This window comes from Mus pahari, chromosome 16, assembly GCF_900095145.1.
Source record: "Mus pahari chromosome 16, PAHARI_EIJ_v1.1, whole genome shotgun sequence".
NCBI classification, from domain to species: domain Eukaryota; kingdom Metazoa; phylum Chordata; class Mammalia; order Rodentia; family Muridae; genus Mus; species Mus pahari.
This window is the reverse complement of record NC_034605.1, coordinates 38,939,772-38,954,159: the sequence shown is the minus strand read 5'-3', so window position 1 is coordinate 38,954,159 and position 14,388 is coordinate 38,939,772. Positions and strand designations below refer to the sequence as shown.

At 45.1% G+C, this 14,388-nt stretch overlaps 1 protein-coding gene across 2 annotated transcripts in view; it reads right to left on the bottom strand.

Moving 5' to 3' along the window:
- Cdyl (chromodomain Y like) overlaps positions 1-14,388 on the bottom strand; it is a 138,738-nt gene that overhangs the window by 15,259 nt on the left and 109,091 nt on the right. For both annotated transcript variants that reach the window (XM_021215344.1, XM_029547468.1), the window contains exons 3-4: positions 1,817-2,073; positions 411-583 (exon numbers count right to left, since the gene is read on the bottom strand). In XM_021215344.1, the coding sequence (XP_021071003.1) occupies positions 411-583; positions 1,817-2,073 (430 nt within the window). The remainder of the gene's footprint in view (positions 1-410; positions 584-1,816; positions 2,074-14,388) is intronic.

Genomic DNA, 14,388 nt, shown 5'->3' with positions numbered 1-14,388 from the left:
TAACTGCATCATTTGCTTCTCTGAGTGGTTAGGAGGAGGTTGGGACAAACAAGCATGTGCATTACTTACACTAACAAGAAAAAAAAGAACCACACCCACTGTGTGATCTTATGGGGCTGTCATAAAGCCTAGACAATGTAAGGGGACAGCACTCGGTGTGTTATTGTTTGGAGATAAAACACAGCACAAATACACAGGCTAAATCATCACAATGGTCCCCAAAGGCCCAAACTTAAGCCAAACGGCCCTGAATTCTGTGACAGGTGCAAGGCAAGTATTACTATTTATTAATTAGTCTTGCTACAGTGCCTTCCAGAGGATGATGTGCACTTCCCTCAAGGCTCGTTCTCTCAGAGACTTGCACCCTACAGCACCCCAGCGTTCCGTTGAAAGCCCCCATCTGTACATACCTGATAGCGTCTGCCATTTTAGTGCTTTCTCTCTTTCGGTCATCTGTGAGGCGCCGAATAAAATAAATAAAGTCCAGACCACAGCAGAAGACACTGCCCACGGCGCTGAGCAGAACCAGCTTGCTGTCGTCGGCCGCAGCTGTGCTCAGGGCACTCTGCACTTCTTTCATTACCTGGAAGTCACCACAGGTGCAAGTGGTCAAGAGCACTTTGGGCACAGAACCCTATGAAGCACTTTTTAATGGGACAGTCTAGGTCTAAGATGAGCGCCATCTCCAGTCTAATTGCCACCCACCATGACGGTAAACACTCTGTATGCTTTTCATGTTCTCTAACCAGGGCTTATGGCTCAAGGTTACTGCGGTGAATTACAATCACTGGTGCAAAGGCACGTGAATCTATGTCACCTGGCTGTTCTATACCCACCGAGGCTCTCAGCAGACAAGGCAAGGCACATGGCTGCTTCTGGAACTTCTACCTCGGACAGCAGGTGGCATATTCAGCCAGCTTCAAGAAACGTGTTCAGTTCTACGGTTTTTGGCTGTTTTTCTTAGCCACCTAACACCATGGGGACAGAAGTCTAAATCATTTGCTGGGTGTAAGTCTAAATCATTTGCTGGGTGTAAGTGTACCGAGCAAGCAAGGGTGCACCAGTGTCAGAGGGTATGCACCACTTGAAATGACCTCCGAGAAACATCGAAGATACCCTGAAGTCTAAAAGTGGACCAAGGGCCAGCCTTTTGTGATTCCGGCCAGATCCCCATTTGCCTAAGATGTGCACAATGGCAAACAAGCAACCATAAGAACCGAGGTACAATGCAAATTCAGACACTGGATTCTAGAGCCTTCACAGAATTGGTTTCCAAACTCTGTGAATACATTACCCAGGGCCACTGAAAGCTCCCTTACTTATTAGTTAAGTGCTTACTGACAAGGACATGTATCTGCTATAATGCGGATGGCACCTGTACAGAAGGATGACGGTTAGAGTCTTTAAAGGGACTAAGACCTAGGGTACTTCTATCTGGTCTGAATAAGGAACCCATCAAGATTCTGATGAAACTTTAGCTAAAGCAGAGTCTGTGCATACACATTTCCCCGAGACTTTAGGGAGGCCGCAGGCTGCTGCTCTATGCTCTACAGATGACTTGGGAAGTGGGAGACCAAGACAGGAAGGATGAAGCTACCGTCCCCACTTCAAAACCATAGTTTCCCACAATAGGAGAATGGAGTGGCTCCTCGGCACCCTCCTCCTGTGATGTGCCACTACGGCCACAAGTGTGATGAGAAGCAGCTGTCATCTCCCCAGAAGGCTTAGAAAGACTGTAGAGTGTCACTCAGCAAAACAGGCCAGGACACCAGGGCATGGAGAAGTGTCAAGTCACAGCCTGGGGCATGTCTCTCACCTCTGGGTTTAGTGAGTTATTCTCTGATGATTTTGTGGATAACAAGATGTGGGTGAAGCCATCTTGCTTCCTGACGACAATATCTCTGTATCTGTAGGCACTCTCTGTCTGCCTCACACTGAAGCGCAACCGCTTGTCAAAAGGTTGGTCTCTTCTGTCGTCAATAAATTTCCTTTTCCCGGCTGTCACTCCTGTTACGGATGTCTGTATGGTGACTGTCCCGTTGGCTGCTAGCGCATCCATGAATGCGGATGTACCTGCCAAGAGTTTGAAATCACAGTGGTCTGTGACAGCCTGCCATCAACCAGTCCCCAGTGTGGCCTCTGAATTAGACAGAGGCCCGTCGCAAACCCAGGACTTAGCTATTAGAGAATATCACCAACTAGAGGCTTGCCCAAGTCCACTTTTAAAGGAACCACCACTTTGCTTATCTGGTAGTCAGAAAGAAAAATGTTGGACACGCACACAAGCAAGTGTTGTAAAGAAAACGTCAAAACCTGAGCCTTGCTTCTTAAAAAAATGGGACTTAGAGCCTGTGTCTCACAGAAAACACATGATCAGAGAAAAGGAAACGAGATTGACTGACAAAGACCGGAAGATCAATCAATGTTCCTTGTTCTAAATCTAAGAGGGACCAAAGAGAGACAGAGATGAAGCCACGTGCTTTTGCAGGCCTACGGAGAAGTGGCCACTGTTCCTTGTGGATATCGCAGGCAGCAAGGACTTCTTGCTCAGGCTGTCCCAGAATATGCCTACTAGGTCAGTCTATTGGACCCCATTCCATTTTACCGTGTCATTTTTTTATGTTTTGTGGGTTTCTGAGACAAGTTCTTACTATGTGGCTCTGAATCCAGAGATTCTCCTGCCTCTGCTTCCCAAGTGGTAGAACTAAAGGCATGACGTGACACTCAGCTTCCAAGGTTATTAGCACAGGATGGCTCTCCTTTCTCTAGCAATGTCCCATCACGCACCACTGTTCCTCAGTATTAACATGGATGATGCTTCAACCAATCCTGGCACATGGTTCTTCAACTTTTCAGTGCCAGAGATCAAACCCAGGGCCTCATGTATGCCTGGTACATGCTCTACTATTAAGCCTCAACATTTTTTTATTATAATAAAGTGGACAGTAAAGTACCTTGACTGTTACAACAGGAGGAGACACCTCCACCTGCTTCAATCGGGGCAATAAAAACCATTCAATTCTCACTTAAAAATGTATATGGTTCAAGAACCTAAAAATGGAGGCTGAAGAACTTAGTGGTTAAGAACACGTGTTGCTCTTGTAGAGAAAGTGAGTTCAGTTCCTAGCCAATAGTCTGTTGCAAGGTTGGGAATAAGGCGAGATTTATTTATTTGTTTTTAAATGATCAAGCACATTACATGCACTTATAGCAATGAAACCCACCACATCTTACAATTTAAAGAACAAGCCTTAAAGCCAAGAATGAAGGAGCACTAAAAGCTGTAACAAATATAATCAACTTGCTGGGCATGGTGGCACTTGCCTTTAATCTCTGTACTTAGGAGGCAGAGGAAGGAAGTTTTCTGAAAGTTCACGAGTCAGAGCTACAAAATGAGATCCTGTCCAACCACCCACCCACCCACCCACTATTGGCTCACTGTGCGTGAGGGTCCTGCTGATTCCAGAGTCAGTCTGAGAACCCTGTTATCCATCTATGGATAGCATGAAGCAAATAGCTATGCATTATTTAGATAGGACGTGCTCATGTAAGACTGAGCTTTGGCATCCCATATCACCAACCCCAAGGTAAGTTCCTGCCTATCCTGATAGCCTATAGCATTTGTGCATTTCTGCTCCCACTGGGACAGTCAAGCCAAGTGCTCTTCTTGTACCCATCCAGGTGTGTCCCACCTCTTTACCTCTGAACATATTATTCCTCTGCTAGAATACTTTGCCCTAGATGTAACTGCAATTCTTTGGGAGGTTTCTGATGCTCCTTTTATTACAATATAACAACAGGGCGTTTCTACACCCTCTTTTACAGCCCACTTTAGATCCTGAATAATAGATGCAGAGATCTGGTATTTTTATTAACAAGCAGCCGACCTGAGCTATTATAACCCGCTAAGCTATTTATCCCAGCCACCCGCCCCTCATTACTTGCAGTTTGAGTCTTGCACTGGCCTGCTCTGTTCCAGGTGTGTCCTCCTGGCAAATCCTGTGGCGCTCACCCTTCCCTTTGCCCTCTCTTTTCTTGAATCTTAAGTCTCATCCTATTCTCTTCCATGCAGCTAATTGGCTGATCAGCTCTTTATTGACCAATCACAAGGTGATGGAGAAGAAGACAGCAGGACAGGAGGTGCCACATAAAAATAACAATATCAAAATCCAGCCTGTACTCAACATTCTTCTAGATGGAAATCAGCATTAGAATAATACAAAGACAGCCTTTATACAGGGCACAAAAGAGGTAATCCCAAGACTTTCAAACGGCTAAGCTGTTCTTGTCTTCCGGAAGTCATGCCGAGTCTTTCATGAACCTACCCACCAAGTGCGGGTCCCTCACCTTTATAGAGTCCCTAAAAGTTGTTTTTCTCAGCACACTTTCAAATATATTTACTACTGGCACACTCCAGAAGGCCTTCGAGGGCGGGGTCAGTGCTGTTTCATTCACTCCTACAGCCCTAAGGCTCACAACACTCCAAGGGCCTTCACCTATACAACAGTTACTCACACAGTTAATCCAGAGACAGCAGCGGTTCAACACTCTGGGGCAGAAAGACTGTGTAACAATGTCCTCCATACTGTAACACTCCAGGGGGCACTGGGAAACCAGGAAGGAAGCAAACTTCCTAGGTCGAAGACCACTCCCACCCTTTAAGTTCTACAGGGCCCCCTCTCAAGGTGAAGTCTGCAACAGCAAGTGCCCAGAGAGGGCCAGTGCAGTGAACTCCAGGAATGTCGCTTTGGGTGATGCAGCTGCCCCTGTAACTACCCACAAACTTCCTTAGCCCAACAGGAAACCTTCTGCCAGTGCTCCTAGTTCACTGCTCCACAATAAAAATCACACAGCTGTAATCGCCTGCTAGTGGCTGGACCCAGGAAGAACTGTCCTTCAGACCATAAACAGATCATCCAGGGACTCACAGGCACTTAGGGAAACAGGGAAAAGTTGCCTCTGAGCACTAAGGACTGACACCCCTGGCCACCACTGTCCTCCCACGATACAATAGCATAACATTTGTTATGGAGACATACATATTTCTTTTCGAACACCTGGTTTTCTTTTGTGGTAGTCTGAAATAGAGAACATTTCCCACTAGACACTGAATCCCGAGAGACTGTGCCATCTCTATCTAGGAGAGGCCATGCCTCAGCATGGGGAGAGGGCACCTGCGCAGACCTTCTTAGGTTATACCCACCCTTGGGTTCTGGACAGTTCTCTCGGCCTTTTGGCTTGCCAAGCGATAAGCAGGCTTCTCCTGCCACCCTGAACAGAGCTGTTTCTAACATGGCTTTCGATTAGGATGACTAACCCTGAAACTGTGAGCCAAACCCTCCCTTCTTCCTTAAGCTATGTGGGCTACAGCTATATACAAGCAACTTGCACAACTAACAACTAATTACAATATGCAAGCATCTGTCTCCGGACCTGGGGCAGCCGGCAGGGAGGGCAGCATAACGTAACAGCTTACTACCCAATGGGAGAGGAAAACCACCAATGAGCAGCACGCAGATCCCGAGGGGCTGCATACAGGGAGAAAACACTAGAATCTCTCCAAAGTTCCACTGAGTCTTAAGGACCAATATTAGCCTGCATATACAGAGAAAAATTAAAATAAGTCTGGTAGCAAACAACTTTTGAGGACAATCTATCTAATCAATTTCCAGAGACCCTAACTGAGTAATCGTCAGCGTCTATATAATACAGGGCTGGGAGTATGGAAGCCCCGTGAGAGACGGTGCACGCAGAGCACAGCACAGGCACACAGCAGTGCACAGAGCTTACAGCAAGCTAGCACAAAGCTAACACTTCTAAACAGTATCTCGTGGGACTGGAGAGGCGGCTCACTGGTTAAGAGAATAGACTATTTTTGCAGAGGATCTCTTGAGTTTGGTTCCTAGCATGTCAAGTGGTTTACGACTGCCTATAACTCCAGCTATAGGTAACCTGATGCCTCTGGTTCTCCCTGGAATCTGCATTCACAAATACATATGCACAAACATATATGTAAAAATTTAAAAAACAAAACAAAAAGCGGTTTTTTTTTTGTTTGCTTGTTTTCTGAGACAAGGGTTCTCTGTGTAGCTCTGACTGTTCTGGAACTCTTTGTAGACCAGGTTGGCCTCTAACTTGGAGATCCATCTGCCTGCCTCTGCCTCCTGAGTGCTGGGACTAAAGGCATTTGCCACCATTGCCTGACTCACAATCTGTATATAACAAAACCCAACACCCTAAATTGTAAAAACCAAGATCTCCAGTAAGCAACCCAGGCTGACAGAGTAGGAAAACAAGACTGATGTCCACGATTACATCACTGTATAGGAAGAGACCCAAGATGTGAAGTGATGAGATTAACAGAAAAGACATTTCAAAGTTAAATCTTCCATACATAAGAACTAAGACTAGAACAAAGACCTAATATGGGGGGGGGGTAAGATTCAGACATGCTAAATTGATAGCCCTTGACTTGCTTGCCAGTCTCCAGGTATTCCAGGCAGACAGTATTAACAGTCTGCCACTTAACTGTGCCCCCCTCCCCCGGGGAGGAGGCAGGAAGTCTTTTTTTTTTAAGATTTATTTATTTATTATATGTAAGTACACCGTAGCTGTCTTCAGACAGTCCAGAAGAGGGTGTCAGATCTTGTTACGGATGGTTATGAGCCACCATGTGGTTGCTGGGATTTGAACTCCGGACCTTCGGAAGAGCAATCGGGTGCTCTTACCCACTGAGCCATCTCACCAGCCCGAGGCAGGAAGTCTTGCTTAGCATAGTTCTTCAGTAGCTAGGACCGTTCGACTACAGTCCACACAGAAACTAGTTAAAATGGTTTCGTTTCTAAATCCTAGATGTGTCATGGTTAGCTCTGGCTGTCGACATGACACACCTGGGACGGGGGACCTCACTTGAGGAATTGCCTACACTGGCCTGCGGCATGTCTGTGGGGTGTGTTCGTTTGATTGGTTTATGTGGAGGGTACAGGCTGTGGATGAAAGGCCGTCAGCAAACTAGGAGGAGGAAGCCTGCAAGTGCGCTCCTCTGTGGTCTCAGCTTCAGCTTCTGTCTCCAGACTCCTGCCATGAATGCTGGCCCTGGTATTCCTTGATAATGTGAGCCTTAAGCCAAAAAAACCCCCTCTTCTCCAAGACGCTGCTGGTTACGGTGCTCATCTCGACAGAAACCAACTAGGACAATGAAATTGCCAAAAAATGTTTCTTATTATGCCTATTTCTAAGACAGATCTAAAGGAGTAAATAGTTGTATTTTCAAAAGAGTGAATTTTAAGATTGGAGAATTTGTTCAAAAAACAAAACCCCAAAAGACCCAAGTCATGCCTCTGAGGCTCAGGATGGATGCACACAGACACGGGCAAATCAAGATTCTGACAACCTGGGGGTGTGAGACACTGCAGACTGAACATTCTACTTACCTTCAGAGCTCTAGGGAAGAGAAAATGGAATGGCGCCTTTAACTAAAGCAGAAAATAGTAACCACTTGGACTCATTACAAGAAAAATATTCCACCTCTCCCTTACTTCCATGTCAACAACAAAAATGAAAAAAAAAATCATTTAGAACATACTAGAAATACATCTTCAAAAGGTGTACTGTTTAAGAAAATACTTCAAGATGAATCAATCAGCAGAAATAAGGCAAAACATAAACAAGAAAGCACAACCCCCGCAGCAGCTGCCTTAGAAGCATCTGTTTAAATCAGTGTCATATGGATGTGGCAACACAGCACATGGAGGTCACTTGTGGCACTATAATCCTGTTTCATTAACAGTTGTGTAAGGGCAAGAAAAATACATACTTCACAGTCTAGTTACTAGTTAGAAAATACCCATGAATAAGGCCAAGGATGGTGGCACATGCCTTTAATCACAGTATTCCAGGATCAAAGAGGTAGACATGTCTTTGTGAGTTCTAGGCAGTGAGACCATGTCTCAAAAACAAAACAACCAGGATGGATAGATGCTATCAAAAGAACATTACAAAAGAAAAAAAAAAAAAATACAACCATGATTCTTGAGAACACCAAATACTTTAAAAACATTTTCCAATTTAAGATCTCATAGACGTCAATCAGTATTTATAGTAAAGATTTAACAGGAAGACACACTATAATTTTTCAGCAAAATTAAATGTGCCTTACTAGTTCCATAAACTACATACAGTACATGAGTTCTGGTACAAGACAATGGAAACAGTTTGGATCAGGAAACACATAAACCAGTTAGATTGCCCTGGACCATGCAATAAATGTGAATAAAAAGACTTTGGGGGCTGGAGAGATGGCTCAGCAGGTAAGAGCACTGACTGTTCTTCCAGAGGTCCTGACTTCAAATCCCAGCAACCACACGGTAGCTCACAACCATCTGTAATGAGATCTGATGCCCTCTTCTGAAGACAGCTACAGTGTATTTATACATAATAAATAAATAAATCTTAAAAAAGTTTGATTGTTTTCCTAAAACAGCTGTATTTAATGAAAAATAATGCAACATGGTTTCCGTGGAAAAGAACATTAAAAGACAGAAAACTCAGGTCCACTCAGGACTTCATGTTACTACTGTGCTGACATGGAAGCATGAATGTGACGCCTTAGGTGCGAAGATGGAAACAGACCAGTCAGTCATACAGACTCACAGATACACAGACGCACAGTCACAGAAACAGGAGACATGCTGCAAACTCAAAACTAAGGGATAAAACCACCAAGTATAAAAGTGATCACGTGGGCAGAGAAAGGGAACTACCATTTCTACCTTTCCAGTAACAAAGGCTTAAACATAAAGTTGGAGCCGATGAAAGCACATTTCTTCCTTTCTTTTTTCCCCCCTGAGACAACGTTTCTCTGTGTAGCCCTGGCTATCCTGGAACTCACTCTGGAGACCAGGCTGACCACGCCCAGCTGAAAGCACACTTCTGAGCAGTACTATAAGATGGCCTATCAACTTCTGTCCCAAAATTCCACCTTTAGAGGTCTACTCTGTGGAAAAGGAATAGAAATGACATAACACACACAATGTATTTAAATATATCTACTTTTAAATTGGAAAAAGTAGCCAGGCATGGTGGTGCACGCCTTTAATCCCAGCACTCGGGAGTTAGAGGCAGGTGGATTTCTGAGTTCGAGGCCAGCCTGGTCTACAAAGTGAGTTCCAGGACAGCCAGGGCTACACAGAGAAACCCTGTCTCAAAAAACCAAAACCAACCAACCAACCAAACAAACAAATAAAAGAAAATGGAAAAAGTTATTATTTATCCATACATGACATCATACGGCTGTATTTCTAAAATCTCACCAAATACGGAAGGCGATGGGGTGGTTGGTTTATGTCAACTTGTACAAACCTAGACTTACCCGAGAGGAGGGGATCCTAACCGAGAAACTGCCTCCAACAGATTGGTCTGCAGGCAAGTCTGTGAGGGCACGGTCTTGATGAATCTTTTATATGGGAAGGCTCAGCTCATAGTGAGTGGTCCTCAGCTATGGAAGAACGCCAACGGGGAGCAAGCCAGTAAGCAGCACTCCTCTGTGGCTTCTGTTTCAGCTCCTGCCTCCAGGTTCCCGCCCCGACTTCTCTCCGTGACAGTGTTACTTTAGAGCTGTAATAAGCCCTTCCCTCACTAAGTTGCTTTTGGTTTGCTGTTTTATCATAGCAACTGAAAATTAAGAAATCAAAAGTGGCATGTGGACAGATGATGGTATTCCATGTCATTTTATTATGAATATAATTACACAAAAGCTAAGAGTGACTCGTAATGATATAGACGGCACAGGATACTTCTTTGTATAACTCTCCTACTTTGTGTATTTCTTTAATGCTATATAATCCTGACTAACCCAAACTGTAGGATGCTAATTTCCATTCAGTAAACACTCATTGGTTTTTCTCTTAACTGTATTTGAGTTTAATATGTTGTCAAGGCAATACGGGTCTTAATCAGAGCTTAAAACTGATTTTACCTATCTTAGATATCCAGAGCCACTGTTTTCTCTGAAATTAGAGAGCAAGGCCTTTGGTGTCTATAGAATAAGCCATGTTCATAAGGTTTAACATTTGAATTTGTTACTCACACCTGACTCAATCCTATTCAAACGTAAAATCTTTTTCAGTTTATGCAATCTGAAAATTAATCTTATTGAGAGGGGTATTTTCATATGAACATGATATTAAGTAAAGGCAGCCTTGAAACATTAGTATCTATTTCATAATAAAACAAAGAATATAAAAGGCCCCCTCCCCTCTACCCTTCAATTATACTTCCAACCACGGGATCTGAGTTTCCCAGTTATAAACGTTCCTCAGTCGGAAGCAAGGCAAGACAGTGGTGGTACGAATGCTGGAGAAAGTCCATGAATGAACAGCCCCCAGCTCAACTTAGTTCCCTGGGAACACACAAGGCTCAATCTTGCTGAGGATCATCACTACAAGAAACCTTATGATTAAGAAGCAGGCCACCCAAATTCTGTTCAGCAAAGCCACACCCTGTCACTGCCTAGTCCCAGAGCTTGGCTGTATAAGAGCGGGCGACCCTCCTGCTCCAGTCAAGCATTCCAATGAATTATCAGGCACTCAGGGTTCTGGACACAGACCAAGCACACAGGAGGAACACGGAGAGTAGGAGGACCAGACTGACTGGTGGCATTACCACACAGCTGCCAGGCCAGATCATCAAGGCTGAAATGCCCTGCCTGGTAACATCTAGTTTCACACTGGGAGTTCTTTTCACTGTCACCGAAATGTGGCTAACATAAGCAGTCTGACTATGGCCCTGGAGCTACTGAGGTAACAGGTGAGCGATGATGGAGGCCATCCCCCTGCATCATACATCAGTACCTTTCCTGATCACCAGTCAGTATTTATTTCAGTCAAGGCTGTTAGGGACTAGATAGAGATCACAGTGTACAGTGGCATGGCCCTCACGATGGGTCATGCCAGGGTATGAGAATGCAGCTTCCGTAGCAGCACCTGGGTGTGAAGTTTATCTCACAAGAAGCTACAGTTCCTTCCTAGACAGCCCCACCCATGTCATCTGGGCCGTTAGGTAGGATCCCCCACCTGGTTTCACCAGACTCTCAGACACATCTGACAGATCCACAGACTTGATATTCAAGATTGGTAAGCTCTCTGTGCCTGGTTCCTAAACACCACCTCTGCCACTGGCTCTGTGGTGGTTTGAAGGAGGATAGCTCCCAGGGGCTCATCTATTGAAATGTTTATTCCTCAGCTGGTGACCTGTTTGTGAAGGACTAGAGGGATTTGGGGGTGTAGCCTTGTTAAGACTATGTGTGGCCTTGGAGGAGATATGACACTATGGGATGGGCTTTAGGTTTCCCAAGCCCATGCCAGGCCCAGTGGCTCTCTCTGCCCGTCTGCCATCATGTTCCTTAGTATGGCTCTAATGGACTAAAACTCTGAAACTGTAAGCAAGACTTCAACGAAATGCTTTGTTTTGTAAGAGTTGCCTTGGTCATGACTAAGACAGCCTCCCTGCCTCTCTCCCCTCTGGCTCACTGACACCCTGGAAGACAGGTGTTGGCTGGGTAGGGAGGCCTCTGCCCTGAACCCCCCATTAACTACGGTGGAAAGTCACAGGCCTTTGGCTGTGGGAAGGGATGACCCAGCACCAGCCTGGCCTGGCCAGCTCTTCCCACATGCAATCCCAGCCCCCTCCTCGGCCCTGCCTTGCTCTGATCTGCTCGACTCGTGCAGCAACTCACTCTTTGTTTAAACCACCTTTATTCTACTGCACAATGACACTGTCAAGTCCCCTAGGCCACAACAATCAAACCTTTCTTTCCTATGTTTATGTGACAGCGTGTTTCTATACGTGCTTCTGCCTGAGAAATTCAGAGGGCTGTTGGATTCCCTGGAGATACAGGCAGTTTGTGAGCTGCCTTGTGAGATGAACTTGGGCCTGCTACAAGAACAATAAACACTCTTAACTACGGGGCCATTCCTCTAGCCACATCCTCAAATGTCTCATTCAACAATTTTCTTTATGACTTAAGAACCACTATCTACCCATTACTAAACTTAAACTTAGTTGAACAGTACAGGCTTTCTGCAACTCCAGTCTATTTCATACCTCTGAGGCACTTGTAATAGTGACTCAATTTCCAGACCTGAGTACACACATGGACCCCGCTTTCCACTGAGAACTGGGGTTGTCCTTGGGGCAGGGAGGAAGCCATGATACCTTGTGCCACACAGCTGTGGTACAGACTCAGCAGTGGGAAAGGACATAATACTGCACACAACGACTTCTTGTAAAGGACAAAGGGAACCTATAAAGGGTAAATGTATACACATCATCTTATTCAAAACTGCAAGGTAACTCAGGACTGTCACAAACAGACAGAAACAGATGGACGGAAAGTTGTGAATGCAAACATTAAAAACCCAAGAGCACACAGACTTAGGGACCAAAGAGCTGTGGTGTCTTCCATTAAAGTGATTTGCCTTAATAGCTAACTTTTCAGAGAGCTAATCTAAAAAAATTAAGTACGCAAAGCAGTAAGGGGAGTTAAATCGAAAAATACTATTTTGAGACAAAAAAGAATTACCAATTAATGAGACTATGTAACTTTAAATCAACTGAAAATACTTAATTATACCTTCTAAACCTAAATAAGGCCAGTCTAATTAAATCAAAGGCTACACAATAATGATGTGTTTGACATGTGAGTGTGGTGTGCTGCTATGCTCAGCAGGCCTCCTCCCCCTGACTCACCACAGTCTCAGGGAGCTCTCTGAAAATGCCTTTGGTCCACACTGCCAGCCCCCTGTGGTTCATGGGGTGGGACACCTTCCAAGGTGATGTGGCTAAGCACAACTCAGCAGCTGAAGCACTTGGCACCTCTCAGTGATGGAGCAGACTTAAGATAGGAGGGTTACACCAGCCATATCCTCCACAGTACAGGAACAACCATAAACTGTCAACAAGTACACTTAAGTAACAGCTGCCCAGGATCTTAGAATCCAGCAGGGAGCTGGGAAGTGCTAGTCAACACCAAGACCCCCTGCTTCCGCATCCCCTCAGGAGACAGGTGACTGGTTCAGTGACCACCCTGCCTGATGGCTACTGGCTCTTTATGGCACGGTTTCATCTTGTTCAGGCTAGTGTAAAGTTCATATTTTGGCCAGTCATCTTCCCTTGCAACCGAGTACTCATTCAGTCATGACTATACCTCTTTCGGATTTATTTACCATCAAATTCAAGAGAGTTTACGCTTTCTTGAAGTAAAGTGATCACAGGTGGCTGGACAGGACAAAGGGTTGGTTCCTAACACTGAGCGACCGCCCTGTCAATGCTCGATGGGGACCAGGCACCTCACTCTACCTCCTTACAAGAGGAAAATTTAAGGTCTACTGGCTTATTCTCCCACCTGAGATCGCCCAGTGGGTGTCATCTTCACTTCACACCCAGCTATAAACACACACACACACACACACACACACACACACACACACACACACACACAAAACAAACCAGCAAAAGCTAAGTGTTGGGGGAAATGAGGAATTAACGAACCAGAATCTTCGACACTTCTGGGTTGAAACTTGACAGGATTGGGATTCCAATGGCCCCCAAGTGCTTTGTACACATTAGGTACTCAACGGGTATCTGCTGAATGTAACTGTTGACAAACAGAATGTGGCACATCAGGATGTGCCAGTCAGCAGAGAAATGGAGGTGTCGAGATATGCCAGCTTCAGGGAACACAGAGAAAAGGCTTTCCACAAACAGCCAGGATGAAAAGAGCAGACGGAAACCAGCCTTCAGAGGGTTAACCACCACATTAAATAATCACAGGCACAACACTGGAGGCAGCGAAGGGATTAAATGATCAACAACTCACCCACCTGCCAGCAACAACTGACAACCGAGCCCAGGGAGAGAGGAATGTTTGAGATCATCCAGGGAACAGGAAATATGTTCTGAGCTAGTTAGAGAAACCCCCAAGGGCCGATGTAACTCCCAACACATGTCTCATAGCTTATTAAAATTTAAGGGCTCCATACCAGGCTTCTTTTCATTTTCCTTTCCTTTCTTTCTTCTCCCCCCTCCCTATTGCTTTTGGTACTGACATGGGTGAAGAGTCAAAAGGACTGCATTCTATGGGAAGAAAACTCACTGTCAGTCCAGTGACCTGGGAAGACATGGCTAATTCTCATCCGAATTCAGATTTCCCTTCCTTAGTTGATAGTCTGAGAGGAAACACACTTAAGATCACTCCTTGTGCTTAAAAACACTCACCTTCCAGTTCACTTGTCCTATATAAAGGACTATCATCTGCCAGTAGGGCCTAAAAGGCCACTGCTATTCAGGGACTAGCTCATGCTAAGCAATTATTAAAAAATATAAACACAA